This window comes from Etheostoma spectabile, chromosome 16 (genome assembly GCF_008692095.1).
Source record: "Etheostoma spectabile isolate EspeVRDwgs_2016 chromosome 16, UIUC_Espe_1.0, whole genome shotgun sequence".
NCBI classification, from domain to species: Eukaryota; Metazoa; Chordata; class Actinopteri; order Perciformes; family Percidae; genus Etheostoma; species Etheostoma spectabile.
The window spans coordinates 1044045-1065848 of record NC_045748.1 but is presented as its reverse complement, the minus strand read 5'-3'; the positions used below and the strand labels follow the sequence as shown (position 1 = coordinate 1065848).

At 40.1% G+C, this 21804-nt stretch overlaps 1 protein-coding gene across 2 annotated transcripts in view; it reads right to left on the bottom strand.

Annotated features, from left to right (window-relative positions):
• Window positions 1–2183: 2183 nt before the first annotated feature.
• Window positions 2184–21804, bottom strand: part of man1b1a (mannosidase, alpha, class 1B, member 1a) — a 20789-nt gene continuing 1168 nt past the window's right edge. The window contains exons 2-14 of one of the 2 annotated variants that reach the window (XM_032540371.1): window positions 20536–20670; window positions 17216–17324; window positions 16405–16622; window positions 15127–15272; window positions 14824–14936; window positions 13596–13781; window positions 12997–13145; window positions 11584–11772; window positions 10841–11031; window positions 10192–10312; window positions 8891–9085; window positions 6427–6558; window positions 2184–6078 (exon numbers count right to left, since the gene is read on the bottom strand). In XM_032540371.1, coding sequence (XP_032396262.1) covers window positions 5869–6078; window positions 6427–6558; window positions 8891–9085; window positions 10192–10312; window positions 10841–11031; window positions 11584–11772; window positions 12997–13145; window positions 13596–13781; window positions 14824–14936; window positions 15127–15272; window positions 16405–16622; window positions 17216–17324; window positions 20536–20637 — 2061 coding nt within the window. In that variant the 5' untranslated portion in view covers window positions 20638–20670 and the 3' untranslated portion in view covers window positions 2184–5868. The remainder of the gene's footprint in view (window positions 6079–6426; window positions 6559–8890; window positions 9086–10191; window positions 10313–10840; window positions 11032–11583; window positions 11773–12996; window positions 13146–13595; window positions 13782–14823; window positions 14937–15126; window positions 15273–16404; window positions 16623–17215; window positions 17325–20535; window positions 20671–21804) is intronic. The other variant, XM_032540372.1, reaches the window with a different exon arrangement.

The window sequence follows — 21804 nt, the reverse complement described above, 5'->3', positions numbered from 1 at the left end:
AGGTGGAAGTATGCAGACCGGCAGATATTATTTATGTGTGACTGAAAGGATAGGGAGGTATCGAGGGTGACGCCCAGACTCTTGACCTGAGGGGAAGGGGAGACCTTCAGATAAATGTAAGGCCTGTCACGGTTTAAGGACGTTCAAGTTTGAACCAAAACTCAGAAGAAGACGAGATGAGGTAGGGAGAGTTTTAGATTAAACACAGTCCAAAAACACAGGCAGAAAATCCCCCCCAAAACAGGAACACTATGAGCCAGGGGTGATATTCTAAGCACAAGGTAGAGCACTTTTTTGTGCATGAAGTAACAGATCGCCATGGTATTCATTGGGTTAAGGAGGAAGGGTTTGTAGTGTAGACAGGGATGGATGGCTTCTGCTGCCCCCTGGTGTTGGGGAACTGACAATATGTAGTAGTGATGGTCAAATGAAGCTTCATAAAGCTTTTTCTTTGTTTTCTATCTGCGGGTAGAATACATTTTAAAACATGGCTCAATTGGTTTGTTCCCATTTAGCCACATTAGCGCGGTTCAACACTGATGTTGGCTGATAAGGCCTGGCACACAGTGATCCAGCTCATACCAACCATATCACGGAGATAATGTTTTAAAAAAATTAAATAAAAAAAAAAGCACACTTTAGAGCATTTGTACGAGACATACATATGAGTTTTTGTGGAGGGAGATCTGTAACGCAGAGAGATGCAGCCAGGTGGAGTCTGGCTTTGTTCCACGCATACCGAAATGTTGAATCTTCTTCAGGCTTTTCTAAAACAATATGTAGTAAATTCAGATCAATATACAGTACAAAACTTTCATTGAAAAAAGATTTATTCAAAAGTTGAGCTGGCTGAAAAAAAAGTTTGAATTTGGTGAACAATCAGTCTTCTGTACAGTGAACGGGGATTTCATAACTGACAGATAAAGACAAACCTTTGCAAACAAAGCATTACAAGTGCAAAAAAATACTCAAACTGCTAAACCTTTGTCAGCTCTGAAAACTATACTCAGTTTGTCTAGAAAAGTGGAACAGCAATAATAGCCAAAATTAAAATAGATATTTTGCATGTCTGCATGTCTTCAAAGTGTTCGGGAAAGTTATTGACTTCCAGGCCCAACATACTGGCTCTGTCATCATGGAGAGAAGGGATTACTGTGTTAAGATGTGTTTTTTTCTTAGCACAGCTCAATTAAAGGATTAAATCAGCAAAAACAACATTGATCCATATCTTTGGCCCCTGACACGGGGTCACAGGCGCTGTAGCAGCAACCTCTGCAGGCATTAAACCGATGAACTACGCGGAGCTATTGTCACCTATATACAATTAAAATAGAAGTGTTATTTTTCTATGGCTTGGATTCAATATTATTCACATTTAAATTAATTATCATCATCCCAAGTGAACGATTCAGCCATGCAGCTGATATTAGAGTTGAATAGGACAAAATGCTTCTTACCAAAACAAATACTGTACATCAACCCTATGTATTCATTTGTTTCACAAAACCTTAAAGGTCCAATGACATGGTGCTTTTTGGATGCTTTTATATAGGCCTTAGTGGTCCCCTAATACTATATCTGAAGTCTCTTTTATATAGACCTTAGTGGTCCCCTAATACTGTATCTGAAGTCTCTTTTATATAGACCTTAGTGGTCCCCTAATACTGTATCTGAAGTCTCTTTTATATAGACCTTAGTGGTCCCCTAATACTGTATCTGAAGTCTCTTTTATATAGACCTTAGTGGTCCCCTAATACTGTATCTGAAGTCTCTTTCCCAAAATTCAGCCTTGGTGCAGAAATACAGCCATTAGAGCCAGTCCCACAATGAGCTTTCCTTAGTGCCATTTCTGAGTTTTTTTTTGGGGGGGGGCTCTGTTTATACCCATCACCATTTCTAGCCACTGAAGGACCATACCAAGTGGAGGAATCAGTTGTTGAAATAATGAGAATATGAAATGACAAAGCAAAGTAAATTCAAATAGCTTCTGTAGGAGCTCACTGTGGAGCTAAGAGAGTAATTTCTGGTCTCTTATCTTTTCTGTTACCATCAGTCTCTTAACACAAAATGGTGATCATGAATATCTGACAAAGGCTGATTTCTGCCAAAGATAACAGCGGCAATTACACAGAGAGAGCAGAGGTTTATCAACGTGAAGACCCTGCCATGCACTGCTTTTTTTCCATGTCTAACAGTATTTTAAAATGTAGTGGTCTTTTTTCTGATGATTTTTTGTGTTCTGACTTGACAGATCCCTCTGGATCCAGAACGTAGCACAACTCTCCGGTTTATGATGCTTTCATAATACAAATATAGAAAAACTATTAAAAACACATCAGTGAGGCGCACCGCTTCAATGGGCGACATGTTTCTTCATTACCATGAACACACACACACATATTTATTTTCTCACACACACGCCTTAAATACTAATTAGAGAACAACATTTGTGTTAATCCACTTCTGAAAATAGTCTCTAACAAATGTGTTAGCGACTAAAAAAACAATGCCCAGCTGTTTTAGGAAATTACTAAACGTTTTAAAAATGAACTAAACTTTTATTTCACGTTTTTAAGATTTACATCTGCAGTAAGTGCCAATGGCCTTGGGGCCGAGTGCCTGAAAGAGGCTGAGGAAGTCGAAGTATTGAGTCTTTGTCGACAATAAGAACATCCAGAATAACACCAGCTCCTTTAAAGTGTGGAAGGCAGATTTAGTTACATACGTATGTATAATTCTTGTGAGAACATTACACTTATCAAACCAAACTCAAATTAGATAAGAGGTATGGCGGATTTCCACTGAGAGATTCAGTTTGGCTTCTTCACCCACGCATGGGACCTAGTGATGGGATAGTTTTAGTTTTTGCGTTTCAGACATGGACTTCACTCCGTAAACATGCTGGCAATTTTACAAAGCAACACAATATTTGAAAAGTATCCGCAGCTGTTTTTCTGTAAAGTCACAAAAACGATCAGCACGGCCTGGATGATGAAAGGACCTCATGACAGTTTTCTTCCTTTACATTTAAAGGCTGGTTTGAATGTGGTCTCATTAACACTCAAGGCTAATAGAAAATAAAAATAAGTAATACGTCTCAATTCATTTTTTTATATGCAACAGAAATTAAAGTTGATTTAATTAACCATCATCATTACCATGAATGTCAAGTTGTAGTACAGATGTTCTTACACATTAGGTTAAGCCTTTTTTTTTTTTAAATATAGGTTTCCTAATATATTAAGGATATTTTATTTCCCCCTGCGTCAAAGACAAAGCAAAAACCTCTGAAAAGTAGTCATTATCAGACAGTAGTCTCCATAAATGTTTAACTGTCATTGATTTTTGGATGGATTGCCTTAAGTAGGTACAAAATAAATCTGCTTAAAACAGATTTTTTTTTGTGACATGATGACACAGAATGCCAAGTCCAGAAAGGGCTCAATAATCAACACACAGGTTGAATTCAGTACACAGGGAAGAAACAATTTACACAAAATATTTACACCCATGTTGTTTTCTTCACCCACCCATCCAAAGCAAAAATACAAGCCGTGAACCAAACGTTCACCCATAGCACTTCACAAATAAACACCACTGATACAGCAGCAATAAAGAAACAGAACCAAACCACCGTAGCACAAGATACATTTCAATAGGCACAGCAGAGCATTGGGAAATGTAGTGCACAATCAATGACAGCGGTCAGCATATGGCTCTCTGTTAGACAGAAGTTCATTAACAAGAAGGAGATAGGTAAACCGCGAAAAAGAATTATCCAAGACATGGATCCTTTTCGGACTGAAGAATTGAAAGTCATAAAATAACAGAGTGGGGGTTCAGCCATCTTCAAAGCTGCTCCTACAGTACGCCGGATATGTCCTTCAAATGGATTTGTCAAAGTTACCGTACAGAAAACAAGCGCTCCTCCCACACTGCTCTACATCACATATGAAAGGAATTCAGTGGGATTGCTACATGGCATTAATCAAACTCCTTCAAGTATGAAGAAAACAAGTCAACAAACTTAATTTCTTCAACAAGTCGTCCGTGAAAAGAGGATGAATCAACGTCTGCATGCATAATCTCCCTGCCACAGGAAATGGTAATGTACTGAGAGGGTTTTTTTCTTTTTGTTTTTTTACTTAACTTCACAGCAATTGCAAATTTAAGACTGCATAAAAGCCTTAATTAATTCCCCTTCATATAATGTGAAATAATTGTGAATACAATCCCATTTACCAAAACCAACCAAAACCAGGGTTAGACTGTGGGAACACTGGGAATGTAGAGTGCATATAAACACACTTACTAACAAGGGCTCCTCTATGACCAAATGTAAAACTGAAAGAAAAAAACAATACAAACAAATGTATACATTCATTAATAAAGCAAGATGTCATTATGTGTACAGCCCTGATTCATTCAAAAGACCTCAATACATTTTCACTTTCAAACAGTCAGGTCCTTTAAACATGACCCAAACCCTCTGCCCACCCTCTCACTGCCACCCGAAATGAAAAGATCAGCAATCACAAGAACCAAACGTCCCTTAAAAACACAAAGAGGTGTTACTGTGCAGTAAGCTTCACCACATTTCACATTTTATCTCTCAGTATCTGCAGAATCACTGCTAAGTAGTGCCCACGTTGCAGTGCATATTGGGGCCTTTACAGTTCAACTGTCCCATCTTAGTGACATTATGCATTATAGTCAGTGTTTTAATCTGGTGGCCTCAAAGAAGACAACCTCAATTTGGTAAAGGCTGTTTTTGCCAGTGAATGGGAGTCTGGAAAACATGCGAGAAAAAAACTGGAAAGTAAAAAAAAAAAAAAAAAAATCAGAAAGCTAGAAAAAAGTGCTTTGATATGGTAAACCAGGCTTTGATGCATTATATATCACCAATAAGGTTTTAAATAATTTGATTTGTGTAACTACTGGGTTATGGCAAGCTTACTAGCCATAACCGTTCTAATACTTTACTAAGGTCTTTATTTAACTGAAGACATACACAGTAGGTATTAGGAAAACACGGCATTTGCTTTTCAGCAAGGCACAGGCCTCAGAAGTGAAAGTGGTCCCTGGACACTGTACTGTAACTGTCCACTGCTCCTAAACACTTAGGATAGGACAGTACAGGGGATGGACATTCCAAAAAGGGATTAAAAAAAAAATATATATATATATATATATATATATATAAATAAATATATATAAATAATAATAATGATAATAATAATAATAATAATAATAATAATAATAATAAAGAACAACTCCTCTTAACTCCTCTTATGCCATTTTTGCACTGGAATATGCCAGAGAAAAGACTTATACAAACAATGTGAGACTCCTCCACTAGAGCAATCTGTTTAACACAATTCATTTGTGGACACCTTCATTGCCATGACACATGAATATGTGGGACTAGTGAGGATTTATACCTGACAAAGGGAGAAAAACTAAAGCATGACACGATTGTTGTGAATCAATCCATCCATCCATCCATCCATCCATCCATGAACTATCCCAGTCGCCAAAGTAGTAAAGTAGTCCCACCATTTTCCTTCTTGTCACTTGTTGGAGCCAGCTAGTAAGAGCTTATTTAAAAAAAAGTGTTTTACATTAGAGACCAGCTCTAATACAAACCTTTTCCTTAGGGAAAAAGAAAGACAAAAAGAAAAATATACCCTTCCACATGGAAACGTATCAAAGTACAGGTGGACGGCACAGGTCTGCTTTGCTGCTCAACACAGCAGTCCAGCGTCGACGGTTGCTTAAGGGATGGCCTGATTGAGTGGCAACAACAGTGTTTGACTCATACAGAAGCCTGTGGGCCTGATCTTTACAGACTTCTCCTGTATGGTGACATCACTTGGGTGGGGAGGGCCATATGGGGAGAGCATGGGCCTCTGTGTTAAAGACATACTTGTCTAGACTGAGCTGCTCCGTGTCGTCAGAGAAAAGCAGATACAAGTACTTCAGCGTCTCACCCAGGAAGAAACTCTCCATCTTGTCCCGGGGCCCGGGGTTTAAGGGGTCACGGACGTTGTTAATGGACGTGTAGCCACCACCGAGGACCTGCAGACATTGAGCCGTTTGGTCAGGATACAAACCTCTAAACCTACAATAGGTTACAATAATAAGTAGGGCTGGGTACTGAATACATCTTAGGCACTGACCAAATTGCCATTAAAGTATCAAGTATCGAAAAATGTCTTGTCATTCAATACCCAATTTAAATACCTAAGCAGTCAGTACCTATACCTATCAGTGTCAGTGGGCCAATAAGCATGCATCCTGCTTCTACCAAGATTTAAAATTGGTATCGGAAAAAGTATTGTTTAGGAACCGGTATCAAAGTCACGGTATTGGTACCAAACATTTTTTAACAATACCCAACCCTACCAATAAGCCTGTTATAAGTACCTTAGTGTAGTTATTGAAGCTAAGCAGTATGTCCCATCCCCAGTCTCTGTACTTGGGGTCCTTGGTGAATCTGTACATGTAGAACAGACTTTCTACCGTTTCTGGTCTCAGCAGGTTGTGTCTGTCTGCAGGCTGGAGGATAAAAGGTGTCAATACATATCAAATTAATTAAAAAAAAAAAAGGATCAGATAAAGATATTTTTCATTTGACCATTTGTCAACCAGGCAGTCCCACAGAAGATGAACATATATACCATCAGTGAGCAAAGTTTCATTTGAGATTAAATACAAATTAAGAGCAGACAATCAAATTTCAAAGGACTGTATGACTGCATAACAGAGAGTAGGGCAGCAGTCGGACATATTTCTATGCATCCTTAAACACATTTGGAGGGAAAAGGGAAAAAAGAACAATAATAAAGGTAAGAGCATTTTGGTGAGATTAGATATGGTTCCAAATACAAAGGGCTAAATGTGACTTTGCCAACTTCAAAACGCAAACTACAAAAAAAAAAAGTTCCTTATCCTAGAATTCATCTTATTAAAGCACTACAGATTAATGACTAAGTGTAGCATGCTAGCTTGTTCTCAACTGCTACAACCCAGACTAGTTGACCATAATCTCCAAAAGAACTACTCCCATGTCCCTGTTCTGCAGGTATTTCACAAGGGGCCCTCGTTCAGAAGAAGTCTCCCAGCTAATCCTGCCTTGTACTGACCAAAGTTGGAAAAACAGTAGCTAGCTTCTGTGAACATTACCAAGCTACTGAGCATGTGCGACTCCCAACAAAGATAGTAAAGAAGTAGGATGTCTCACTCTGTAGCTGAAACAGAGACCAAAACACACAGGGTGAAAACAGGATCTGCAGCAATGTGGAGTACAACAAAAAAAGATGGTGTTTTTTGAAAATGAAACCATGTAAACCTATTCTGGTACAACCTCAAAATACAACCTACTTTATGAACCTAAAAATGAGCAAAATATGGGCACTTTAACAAGTTTCTACAGTTTCTTCCCCTGGGCCATCAGAACTCTTAAATCCTCTATCTTTACATTTCTTTTAATGGATGTATGTGATGTCTTGTTTTGCACTTTAACTGATCAGAAGAACTCAACAAAGGCTAAAATGTGGACTGCAACAGACAGGGTAAGGATTGTTTTTAGCCCAGCTGATAGGGTGTCCATATTTTGATTTCCAAAAAGAGGACACTCGGCCGGCCTCGAGACACAAATTCAGACAGGCTTCTCAGAAGTTAATAAACATGCTTCATTATGCCTCAATGGTACAAAAATAACTTAAGTAATAAAATAAAATAAATAACCTGAAACAAAATAATTTTTCAAATAAATAAATAAATAAATAAATATGAAATAATGTATATGACTTTTTCTGTGTCAGCTTCAAAATCCCGCTTCAACTAAATATCTCTTAAAATGTTTTCAATGGAATAAAATAAGGTTTTTCGGTGTCCATGTGAGCTTTGAGATGTCCAGCACCTTTATTAGACACTGAAACAAATGTGCTAGCATAATATATAATAAAATATAATCTATATAAGGCAGCCTCTGGGGAATTACGTCACGCAACAAAGTACCGTAGTGTTGTGTGCAAAGCGCCAGTCAATTTAAGTAGACGCTTAATGCTAATGGTCCCATGAAAAAGAGTGAACACCGTACATTTTCATGAATTTATAACCCCCCCCGACGCCCCGGACAGTACATAAAAAGTGGACATGTCCAGGCAAAAGAGGACGTTTGGTCACCCTAGATTACCCAAAATGCCTTTTGCTACAGAAGCAGTTGTCTATCACTTGCAGCCCGACGGGCCAGTTAAAAGGAATGAGGAGTCAGCAGTCAATGACTGTATAAAACAGAGCAGTCAATAAAAGAGCTTTTTAAAATCATGGTTGTGGTGATTCACCACGAGAAGTCCTTGAGCTGTCACATACAGTCATAAATGTGCACAAACTTTAGGCTGAAAGATCCAGTAATATGCAAGATTAGCTGTGGGCACTCTAATGTACTCATAAGTAATACAATCTGTGAAATCTGACTGTCATTTCCTTTGTTTTAAAACTAAAATGAGCTCATAAACTGTTGAAAATGTTTCATACTTAGGGTTAATGAAGGTAGCAGCAGAGACACGTACAATATTATTGGATGCTTTGATAACTCTAGAGCAGTTAATGAAAAAGAAATGAGCACTGAGAAGGGTTAAGAAGGTTATTGTCACAACTCCCATGACAAATTTAGACTAGCTGATATTATTCAGCAGGCTCATCATGTTACATACAGTTATATATTTTTATATACTGTATGTATGTATGTATACATTACACACACACACACACACACACACACACACACACACGTGATTATATACTATAATAGTGAAAGTATAAATTATAAAAATAATGCTAAAAAGAAAATGACCAAATGCCTCATTTCTCCTATTAGCCATACCTTGACAATAAGGTTGTTCCCATCGCTAGCCTGCAAGCTGAAGTGGACGATCTCTGGGCTCAGCCCAGTCTCCATCTGTTGGTACATCTGGTGACATGTCTCCATCAGCTGCACAGCCAGATCCATGTGGTCCCCTGGGAGGCCGTTGTGGGCCCCCAGCGCCAAGGTTCCTGGCAGGAAGCACACAAGGTGGTCCTGTAGAGTGAAAAGACAGAGAGAAGTGCATTCAGGAGGGACGAGACCGAGGAAAGATAATGATGAGGGGTGGAATACATTTAGACTGGCTGATGGAGAGAAGGACTCCATGCACATAGGTTTGTACAGCTGCTGAATCAACAAAAGGACCAAGGCCAATTGATTGAACAAAGCAGATATTGTCAGGGATGTGAGTTCATTGAGTTTTGGCAGTGTGCAAAATGCTCTTTGCCAATCAGGGTTCCTTGGGCTGTTCTGAAAACAGCAGGTCAAAAGCCTCACTAATGGTTCTGGTTTGAATCTACGTCATAGGTACGTATGTACACATAGATACGGACCCTACACTGTAGCTCAATGTGCACCTGCCCAAAAACTTAATTTCCCATCACAGCAGTGCAGACTGCAACAACTGTGATTGGTCTGATGGAAGCTTCACACTTCCTCCTACTCATTTCTGGGTGCCAACATGATATAGAGGAGAGGGTTAACCTTTCTTGCTACAGCTTACTGACTGTGGTCACAAAGCACAGGGGAGACACTTGATTATCCGTCTCCACCGCCATAGTCGGTCCCATAGACTGTTTCTAAAATCGGTACTCTCTCCGGAGCTAATCCCCGTCACTTTTTCCACTCGCTCTACCACACACTGCCCACGCACACACAAGTACAAATCCTCACAACGGTGCAGGCCACTTACGTAGCCTTAAGTTGGGGACATACACACACACACGCAGTCCTGTCTGGCTATCTTTGTGGGGACCAGTCATTGACATAATGCATTCCCTAGCCCCTTACCCTAACCTTAACCATCAAACCTAAATGCCTAACCTTAACCCTCACCCTAACCCTAACCATAACCTAACTCTAACCCTGATCCTAAAACCAAGTCTTATTCCTCAAAAAGCCCTTTAACGTTATGGGGACCAGCATTTTGTCCCCACAAAGCTGTCAGGTCCCCATAAGTATACTGTATTCCCAGTTTTTGGTCCCCACAAATGTAGCTAAACCTGGTCCACACACACGCACACACACAGATTTTCAGCAGGTCCTACGTTCCATTATGGGCCTGTGACCCCTGCACATTGACTTTTGGCGAGCATCTCTACCATTTTAGGGTTGAAGCGACTGTGGGACAACTCTCCAACAAAGGTCAATCTGCTGGGCCCCGTCTGTCTCACGAGGTGTTTTTTCACTCCTTCCACAGCCTGAAGGTAGTCTTCCAACAGGCTGGACAAAACAAAAACAGGAAATGTGACATTGTTTAGGGCTGTGCAATATAACTCAAGTCAGTATCACAATTTTAAAAAAGAAGACTATTTTTCTGGTTTTGACATGGTACCACAATTTGGCAAATACATGAAACGTTATTTTTAAAATATTCAAAGTAGTGCAATGCAGCAAGTTCCACTATGTAATGCATTAAATCACTCTTCACGTGTTAAACAAAACTTCTTCTCATTTCTTTAAGATGACACGATAGTATTGGATTATTTACCAGCTCTGCCTTGGTGTGGCTGCAACTTGTAAGCCCAGCCTAACTACTTTAAGTACATTGAATGTTATGTCAGATAATGTGTCTAGGTACTTAAGAACTTTGAATTACAAACATTTCTGCATGTTTTGTATTCTGTCTGATTGTTTTGTGAATATACAGTAAGTTTTGCTTTTCTATGGCACCGTTGCTCCATCTTTAAATCCAATGTTTTCTCTCAGAATCACGCAAAAATCCACTCAGAAATGTAAAGTTGGAATTACTCGTCTTCCGCCTTGCCTCCCTGGATCCACTGTTTGAGCAGGTATTCATAGTAGCTGTCCGCCCTGGCACCAAGTGTGAAGACTCCTTTGTGTGTGAACTGGCCGCTGTTGGTGTTGATGAACATAGGCACCAAGCCGTCCTGTTTGCCTGGCAGCTTGTGGACCAGCCTCATTACCTCATTCACAGCCTCCTAGGAAAGTCAGAAAAAAAGAACAGCTACCATTAATGTCTTGAGATGAGATAATGAGCCCAACAGCCTCGCTTCACTTACTGCTGGTGTGAGGGCCGATATGTTTGAAAAATACAGTTTTAAGGCAAAGCATGTACTATGGAAAAGTACTAGCAATTTCACACTTTGATGAAAGTGGTCTCATCAAAAGCTACGTCACAGAGCTTGTGAAGGTTATGACAGAAATTACTCAAATTAACGTGAGATTGGGCTTCAAATCTTCAGAGGCAAGCTCAGGTTTCTGGAATCACTCAAACTGACAACATGATGGATTTAAAGCAAATCCTAGCTCAGGCTTGTCACTTCAATCACACTAGTGTTTGCAAACTGTACTAAATGTCTGTTTTTAACCGAAATGAAACCCTTCATCATATAGCTTTATAAATGGCATCCAATCTTTTTTCACTCCATCTCAAAGAACTGGAAGTAATGCCAAATTAAAGTTATTGGACGGACGGACGGACGCACACACACAAGTACATTTGACTGTGGAGGCCCTCCTCGTGTTCTGACCTGGTACTGGGGGTCCTGGGTGAGGCGGCTCAGCTCTCTGAATTCCAGCTGAATGCTCGTGACCTCGGCCAGCGTGCTGTCTGAAGTCCATCGGGGGGGGTGTGCTATTCCCTTCCCGATGTTAACGTCTGAGAACGGGATCTTTGAGGGAGTTTTGAAGGCAGGCATTAACCTGAACCCAAGATCTTTCTTTAAGTGGAGAGAAGAAACAGAATTATAGGGGGTCCTGTGAGCGTTAAGCATCATTGACTTTATTTTGAAAATAAAATAGCTTCACACATAACATTACGCCTGAGGCCTGTACTACGAAGCAGGATCAACATACGCGGCGTCACCAAACTTACTGTAACATTTGCGGTCCAAAGTAAGGTGTGTCACAATGGTGGTTATCAACTTATTGAAATAAGCCAGGGTTTCCAAGTCTAGCAACAAGCGCGTTCACATAAAAGGGGCGGTGTTTGCACTATATGACCAATCGCAAACATGGACAAGTCAACAAAAGCCGCATATTTTACCCAAGAAGACCAAACGATAATCCTACAGAAATAGGAAGTACACAGACATGTGATAAAGTCACTGCTGCTACAGGAAACACAGGGAAGAAAGCTGACAAGAAATTGCCAACCCTGTAAAAGCGTAAATTAAAAAGCCTTATTAATAGGCTATCACTACCCCATCATTCCGGCAAAATACCTGACCAAAATTACACTTGCTGAAGCCTATTCTTTTAGTTGCAGCCCTGGCAGAGGTAAGTGATCGCGGGAGCAAATAAAAAATAAATTTAAACACATAATTCAAACCAATGTTGCATTGGCAACATTCGGCTCAAGAGGCTGACAAAGCTATGTATTCCCTCAGCTGAAAATATCTCTCTTTCATAAAGATACCCATCAAGGTATGTAAAAGGGTTTTGTCGGTCTCTAAATGTAACTTTTCTGAGCGCACCTCTCTCTCTCTGCGCACCAAGCTCCACCTGATCTTCTAAGAACGGTGATGCCGCCATCAATCGAGTGTTGTTTGGTCAGTAGGCGGTGCTTTTAAACCGGTTGATCTCTAATCTCCAACATATTGTGTTATGTGACGTTATGATGTCCTGCAGAAATTACCACGGCAACTTAACCTGGTAACAAGTGACCCACTGTCATGATACACAAAACCCTGGGTTGAACCAGAAGTTACCTTGGTAACCCCAAATCTTGCTTTGTGGTATAGGCCTCTGGTAACTTCGCTTCAACTGGTCACTGAAGTGAGACTGAGTGAGGCAACGTGAAGCTCGTCAATTCTACAACATAGTTTACGATAATGCTACGTAGGTTGCATGCTCGTTTGTTTGAACCTTCTTAGACGGTTATTCTAAAACAACTGAACAATAGAAAACGGGAGAATAAGAATGCCAGTTATGGGTTGACTCACAGCTTTCTCTAGGAAGAGTTGGTCTCCTGTTAGATGGTAGGTACTCAGCAGGCCCCCGAGGATACGGATGGTTGTCTCAAAAAGATTCACGTCCACGTTCTTGTCAAAGGAGAGCTCTTTCTCTACCCAGTCCTTTGCCTCTGCAAACTCTACGCAGAGTGAGTCAGACTCTCATAACAAACTCCACACACCGCCACAGACCACGGCTTTGTCAGAAAACCACTCATTTATTTTTCAATGCATACTTCTTCGTTGTCAAAACCTGGCACCCGAAAAAAAAAAAGAAAAATGCAACTTGAATGTTAATGTAGCGGCTAATATATCCTCCAGATTACAAACAGCTCCCTCTGTAGTCACAAAAGGTTTTACACAACTGGTTTCACATAGTAGTACTACTTAACACCTGCAAGTAGACTTTGATGTGTAAAATCCATGTAGTGAAGACAAAATGCAAAGCTACCTTTTAGGCACAAGAGATTTGAATGGATTAAACAGATGTGAAAACTCTATTGTATCTGTATAACAGTATACTATTTTGCATTGCATTGAAACATTTTAAATGACACCTAGCCCCCAGAAAGAGAGAATAACCGACATACCTTCTTTTAGGCCCAAAATCCACATGGTGTCCAGAGAATCAATGAGCGTCAAACCCAGTCCGAACCACTCGCCAAAAGACCTGGAGATGGGCTTGAGCTCATCGTGACCCCAGGCGTACTCCTTATAGCCTTTCCACGCATGTCTGAAGGCATCACGCACTGCTTCCAGTCTGTCTACAGCTCCTGCTGTACAAATAAAATGGTATGAATGAATAAGAAATGAAAGTGTAATCTTAAAAGTCTGTGTTTTCTCTAGGATGACCTCTCAACAGTGCATGTCTCATTTTCAAATATTTTTCAGTAGATGGAATATTCTGTGCCATGCATCGATACTGCTGCTTTGACCACAGCAGGGTTTTATCCTACGAGTTAGAAAAGGTCAAACTTTCAATTTAAAAAAGGTGCTGGGCTTTAAACAGCATATACCAGAAGAGCTATGAATCTGCTTGAGGGGACATGTTTCTCAGTGGACCCAAAAAGCTTTTCTCTTTTCCATAAGGAACAGAACGAGATAAGAGGATGTTAACGATAGAGGTCTGGAGAACTATAAAGAATGGCAATACAATCTTATAGTTTCTGCATTTTACATCAATAATTGGAAAACTTTGGGTTTTGAACCGGAGGTCGGACAAAACAAGACATGAAGTTGTGATTTTGGGTTCTGGGTACCTGTGATGAAAACTTTGTTTCTTACATTTTATCAATTAACCTATTTGTGTATTATTTAGAAACACAAACAATATATAAATGGATAATTGGTTGCAGGGTTAGAGTTAGGTTTCCATGTTTAGTCACTGTTATAAAGCAGAGCTGTTCAACAGGGGGTCTGTGACCCATAGGCAGTGCTCAGAGTTACAGCAGGGGGGCCGCCTCTTTTTTCAAAAATGAAATATGTCTGAAAATATACATCACTGCGAATCTAACATATTACATAATAGCAAAGATAAATTGGCCTATTTGTGCAAAAAAAAAAAAAATACACATTGCAGATAAGCTTACTATAGGTAAGGTAGCCACTATGGTAGCCACACAGTTGGGCTTAAAGATTCACTGTGCCTTCCACATGCATGTTTAACATTAAAACATGATGAATAAATAATATTCCTTTTTTTAGTTCAGTTTAATATGCAACTCAATTGTTTACAATATGTGCAGTAGGGGGTCCCTACTGCATGTCTCTCTTTGAGGTACGGCACAAACATTTCAAAAACTTGAAAACAGTACTGACCTTCTGATGGGACAGGGTCAGCTGGGTTGGCTGGGGGCGCCGCAGCTTCTTTCTCATTGGTTGAGGGTGGAGGCTCTGTGGCCTGGTCAGCTTCGATCAGTGCTCCTCTCCAGCTGTGAGACCAAAGTTAAAACCCATATTACCATTTATTGATGGCTGCTACTCTTCTACAACAAGCGCTACCGGGCTTGGGTGCAGCTAGAAAAAGCTTGACTCCAATATTATAAATAATGTCATGTTAACATGTCATCTACTTTTATTAACAGTTGCAAAACCTTCTGTAGTTGGGAAGAAAGAAGTCACCTGACAATTTTCTTTTCTTTGTCCACCTCTTCTCCTTCTTCATCTTGAACCACTTCTTGCACTTGCTTCTTCCTACCGATTGCGTCTGAAATATTTCCATCTTTCTGCAGGCTCGGTGGACCTCTCTTATTTTGGAATGTCTTATTCTGTGGATGAATAAGCTGTTAAGTATTTAAATATATAGTCTACATAGATTATTGGTACCTAGAGTGTTCTTTTATTATCATTTTAGAAAACTTAAACACAGTTAGAGCCGTCACATAAGACTGTTCCAAAATCTGAACTACAGTTCCAAAAAACTACAGTTCAAAAAGTATGGACCGGAAATAAGTACACAAGCACAAGAACAAGTAGCCCGTCAACAATGATTTGGCACCAGTAAGGGATGCTGTTCCTCAAAGGTAGTCTGGGAAGCATCATTGCAGTCATTCAGCCAGATTTGGAGCACCTAGGCCCAGCGTTCCACAGGCAAGAAAATGAATGATTCCAGTCTCTCTCGCTCTCTCTTCCTGCCAGTGCCTGCAACCCTTTCGCTTTGTTAAGATTATTTGTTAATTATTTGTTACTTCTCAACACCTTACACTACATTATCCATATACACCCACAACAACAATACTGATGTCACGGAAGAACCCACCTCACACTTAAATTTGTTCTTTCTTTTTTTTAAAGATTATTTTTGGGCATTTTTAGGCCTTTATTGACAGGACAGCTGAAGAAATAAAAGGGGAGAGAGAGGGGGGGGGGGAATGACATGCAGCAAAGGGCCGCAGATCAGAGTCAAGGAGTAACCCTCTATATATGGTCGCCCGCTGAACCAACTGAGCTATAGGGCCCCACTTAAATTTGTTTTTTAATTTATAGTCTGTCAAAAATAAATAACTTGTTATTAGGCATCTGTGTCCATTCAAGTTTTTGTCATGGCCAAAGAGGTGGATTATAACAACATTCATTATTCCATTCCATTACGGAGCAACAAAACAGGGTCAACTGTACAAGTCATCTCTAAATTCACATGGAGCACTGAATTAAGGATAATTTATCAAGTATTGTAACAAGTACAGCTGTTTGTATTCAGCTGTTTTTTATTTTTATTATGACACTTTAGTTGTTGTTATGCATGTGTCGGACTGTTATTAACGTGACAGATCTTTGCAGGTTCAACATTCTGGTTAGGAATTGCAGTTCCAAATGTGTCAATCTTGTCTGACTCAGCACATTTACTTTTTTATTGATGTTGATTGATGTAAAATAAATAAATACAAACACAACTCTAACCTTAATGCGAGGTTTAGCCAAAATGGGGACATTTGGTGCTTTGGGCCCCACCACAGCATCTGCACCCGCATCTGGATCTACAGCTGGCCCCATATGTGGCCCTGCCACGGGAGGAGGAGCTTTGGCTTCAGCTTGATCTGATACAGACTTCACCTCGGGAGGAATATCCTTCACCTCTCTATCATTCAGCTCCAGCCAGTCCTCCCTGTCAGACAACCCTAAACAAACAGAAGGAACAACATGAAGTTAAAAATAGACTCTTCACAGAGATAGCTACAGAAAGTTGTCTTCCTTACTCTACCACCCCGACTAAGTCTGAGCTCCGATACATATATCATCCTTTAGCCTCGGACCAAGTCTGAGCAGACATTCATATATCATCCTTTTCCAAAAGCTCAGTTTTCCCAGTGTGCAAAAAAATGCAGATGTATCTACTCTGGACAGGGATTTTCAGAGAGCTCAGTTGTTGAAAAAAATGTATCTTAATTTGGACGGGTAGCCATAACTATAGGAAATAGAAGCATTTGCACATTTTGTCATCTTAGTGTGGACGTTGTCTGAAAATCAATATATGCTGTATGTAGAAATATACAAGAGATTAAGCAAGCAGGTGTGCATAAACACAAATGAGCACAAAATCTAATCTAAACAAAGAGATAAGCCATCAGCGTGTCTCATGTGGCATTTTAGTAATTCACTGCAGTTTCTCATCACTGCCAAACACAACACACAGGCCATCCAACTCATTGGCTTCATCGGTCATGCAGCAATACCATTACAGTAAGTTTAGTGTTGGGCAGGCATTGATTACCTCTCCACTGCACTGTCATGCTGGGATAGGAGAGCAGTCCAAATATGAGCAGCAGAGCCAGCAGGAACAGGATGAGGCTTCGCTGGAGCCGAGACAGCTGCTTCCATTTCTGTAGGCAGACATAAAACAAAGGCAGCTACACTGAAACATGACCAACAGCTCTGGATTCAAATCACAAGCGTCTGTCAGCAGATTCCAACACCTCCCCCCTCTCAAAATGTCTTACAAATCTCTTAATGCTTTTGAAAGTAGAGAGGCGAAGGGAAAAAAACGTGATGGCTTTTCTGGTCTGGCTTACCCTGTATAACCTCAACATCTCTCTCCACCTGATGCATTAAGCAAAGTGACAGCTCACAAACAAACAATCCAGCCCAGCAGTGCAGAGGGAGGGACAGAGGCTCTCAGGAGAGAAGGCTAACAGGCAGACTGGTACCACTCTGTTTCCTGCTCTAATTAACACCTGTGCAATACCATGAAACTATTGAGCCATCGTCTGTGAGCTGTGAAAGAACACACAACAGCTCTCAGGGGACGTTTTCTTTTGCTATAGCTCATTTACCATCCCAGCATATTATGTGCACTCGTATGGTGCTTTTTTTATACAAATCGTCAGGAAACATTTTATCAACCAGACATTTGTGGTATTGCGCGATGAAGAAGATAGTTATTAATTTTCTCTATCTGCACTTAGCTGAAGAAAGGGAAACTCACTCGGCAGACAAACCCATAACAATGAGAGATCCAGAGCTTCTACCTTACTTGCATGTCTTTGGGAATGTTAAAGAAAACCAATGTGGAGTAGTCCTGAGGACACACACTGAGCCAACAAGCCACTCAGGAACATGATTTGCACAGGTGCAGGGGAGTGCTGGGCCTGATTGACGTCTATGATGCTATTAAGCTGGCTTTATGGAGGAAATGTCTGTTGACATACTGCAGAAATAAAAATGTTACAGATCAGTCTATGAGAGCCCTGGTTTGCCTTTTCAATTCAGAGAACTAAATGAAATCCCTTTATGAAATCTGACCGTGCCGTTTAGCTTTTTTTCTTCTTTCTATAAAAAAGGTGACAGAAGTAACCATGTTGAAATCGAGATTAAAGAAGTGTTTTTGCTAAAAATCAGGGTATCTGCAGATCTTTTTAATACTACTGAGTTTGGAAAAAATTAAAAGTGGCCACTAATTTGACAATTAAGCATTGAGGGATGGCATAACACACAAAGCAAATTTGTTGGGGAAAAAAAGATGTTGGACCACATATGATGAAAGTAAAGGGGAACACACACCAGCAGCGTATAACACCAGCACCCATTGATTTCTGTGCAAACCCTCATACTTACGGTGTCTCGATGTGCATCCTTCGCAGGTTTCTGTGCATCAGGATACAACAATTATTGTCTTAATTCTCAGAGTCAACACATTTCAACTCTACGGAAAAGCAGCAATTTGATTCCATGTGCTCCCGAGAACAGCACGTCCTGGCTACTGTTCCCTGCCAGGAACAATATGCTGACAGGCCGATGGCAAGCGTTAATACACACCTGACAAAGTGTGCATAATAACAATGGCCTGCTGTGTTCTGCAAAATATTGCAAAACACCATTGTTAACATGTAAGCAGATCCCTTTTTTGTGAAATGACCAAGGCCTAACCTCAAGAGAAAAACTGTGCCTTCCAATTTAAGATCGAATGCAATTCATTAACATACTCGGGTGGGTAATAACAGACTTGGCTTTCAGCGCATGTTTCATCAACGCCCCGTAGAATTGTCTTATTTTCCTTTAAATGCTGTCTGCAAGAACAAATATAAGAGGAAAATAAGAAAACATTCATGCACGAGGCCCATTATAAGCAAGGTTGTTAGACCAGTTAAACAAGAAGGAAAGAGGAAATCGGTGCAGCAAAGCAGGAAACTCCCCGAGGATGGAAAAGCAAACAACAGAACGAGACGTGAAATGATAAGTGCAACACAATATGCCTGTCAAACCATGAGTATCAAAACCAAAAGGAGATAAGGATAGTGATAGGACAAAAGAAAGGAGTGAAAGGTGTGAGAAATTTCAGAGTATAAAAGACAAGATAAAAGAAAACAGGTAGACGAGTGAGAGACGGTGAGGAGAATTGGTTTATCTCACTGTAGTGATCAGTTTTTATCTGATGAGTTTGAAAGTTCAGGCTGCTCCACAACAAAGGAGGCAGAAGAAAAGAAGACTGGAACCTAGGAATCGATTGGTCTGAAAAAAAGTTATGCGTTTCATAAAGACATAGATAATTTATCTCAGTGAGGTGGTCAGAAGCATAACCAAGCAGCTGGAGGCTTACAGCTGAAGCCCTCTTGCAGACATTTCCATCTGGATATTTTATCAATTAATACTTTCTACAACAAATATTCAGAAAAAGTTGTCAAATAAAATGAAAACGTCCTAAAGACATAGTAAGGTGTTGCCACGGGGAGTCTCCAGCTTTAGTGCTCCCTTTCTATTAATTAATTATTATTATTAATTAATTCATTCTACAAGTCTCCTAACTTTACCAAAGGGATGATCATCATTCATTGGTATATGTTCATTTATAAGGGTATTCTGCGTCTGCTCCCCTCATATCTGTGTGAATATATTCAACCAAAAGCGGATACTGTATTCTTTACGCTCACAAGACTTACTGCTTCTGTCTGTACCAAGTGTCCGCAAAGAAGTTAAGGTAAGGTGGCATTTCACTATTCTGCCCCCACAACATGGAACAATTTACAAAAGTTCTGGAAATTAAAGGAAGTTGTTGCAATTGGCCAGTTTAAACGCTTGCTCAAAGGTTTGGAAATTAAATTTATGGTCTGTAAATGTTTTAAATAGTTTTATGAAATTGTTATGAAATTGTCTGTAATGTACGGAATTGTTGTGATCTGTGCCGCTGTCTTGGCCAGGACTCCCTTGAAAAAGAGATTAGTAATCTCAATGGGATTTTCCTGGTTAAAAAAAGGTTAAATTAAAAAAAAAAGATGAATCGATTAGTTGTCAACTATTAAATTAATCACTAACTATTGTGAATGCCATAGCATGCAAGTCACGTCATTTTCATAATCATCAAACCATTCAGTGAAGGTTTACTGCATATATTACCATGTTATGACATGTACTGTGATAGAAGATATTCTCTATATCTACCACCTCTGCCACTAACCATAACCATGGCAGTGATACGTATGGACCTCCAGGTGTGAAAACGAGTTGAGCACAAGCTCATTATCTTGCATCCAACACAGGGTTTCAGTGTCAACGTGGTAAAGAGCCATGATCTGCACACCGCCCTACAGGACCACTCACCCTCCAGCAGGACTGTCTCCGGTGTTTCCCGTTGTTGTAAGTGTGACTGTGCGGATCATTAAGTGTCAGAGAGATGAAGTCCTTTCTGGAAGGCGGATACATCCTCTGATAGGGGCCAGTCGTAGCTCATAGAAGCTGCATTCAGACAAGTAAAACACACAGTTAGCCTTGCCATGACTATCTCCTTATATACCATATTACTGCCTCAAACATCATGAAACAGATTTCTTTCTTCTTTTTTATAAAATTGTAGAAGGATAAAATTGTTGATCTGCAACATACCCACCATGGGTATTTTGTGCCTTGTTACCTTTTGCATTTGACACTATGCACAGCATAGCTATCACAGACATAACAGTTATTGCCTATACCTCCAATACTATCTTCATTTCATCTGGTTGAAATGCAGGTTTTCATGCCTGATGATATTTCATTATGTGCTAGTTTCTTCTGTGATAGACAAGTTCCAGCTGCTGCCATGTTCTTTTGTCCATGAATTGTTTCCAGAATCCAGATAGGAAGCTGAGAATTGTCACTGCCTGATTTGAGGTTTTATCTGAACTGTAAGAGTAACATTTGCCCTCACAGCAGATGCACTGATCAATGTACAACAATGGGCTTTTTGTAATGCAACATGCACATGTATACACTATGTGCACACACACACACACACACACACACACACACACACACACACACACACACCTTCTCATTCAATGCGTTTTCACTATTAATATAAATAGTGGAATTTTACTGAAGGCATCAAAGCTAAGAATGAACACATGTGTAATTATGTACTTGCCAAAAAAGTGTGAAATAACTGAAAACATGTCTTATATTCTAGTTGCCTCTCCTTAGCAGTGGTTTTCTAGCTGCTATTTGACCATGTAGGCCTGATTTGTACAGTCTCCCCTTAACAGTTGTTCTAGAGATGTGTCTGCTGCTAGAACTCTGTGTGGTATTCATCTGGTCTCTAATCTGAGCTGCTGTTAACTTGCAATTTCTGAGGCTGGTGACTCAGATGAACTTATCCTCAGAGAATTTTCCGGACTGACTGACTATCATTTCTTAAAGTAATGATGGCCACTTGTTTCTCTTTACGTAGCTGATTGGTTCTTGTCATAAAATGAATTCTAACAGTTGTCCAATAGGGCCGTCGGCTGCGTATCAACCTGACTTCGGCACAACAAAACCAATGGTCCCAACTCCATTAATAAGGCAAGAAATTCGACTAACCCTGACAAGGCCCACCTGTGAAGTGCAAACCAT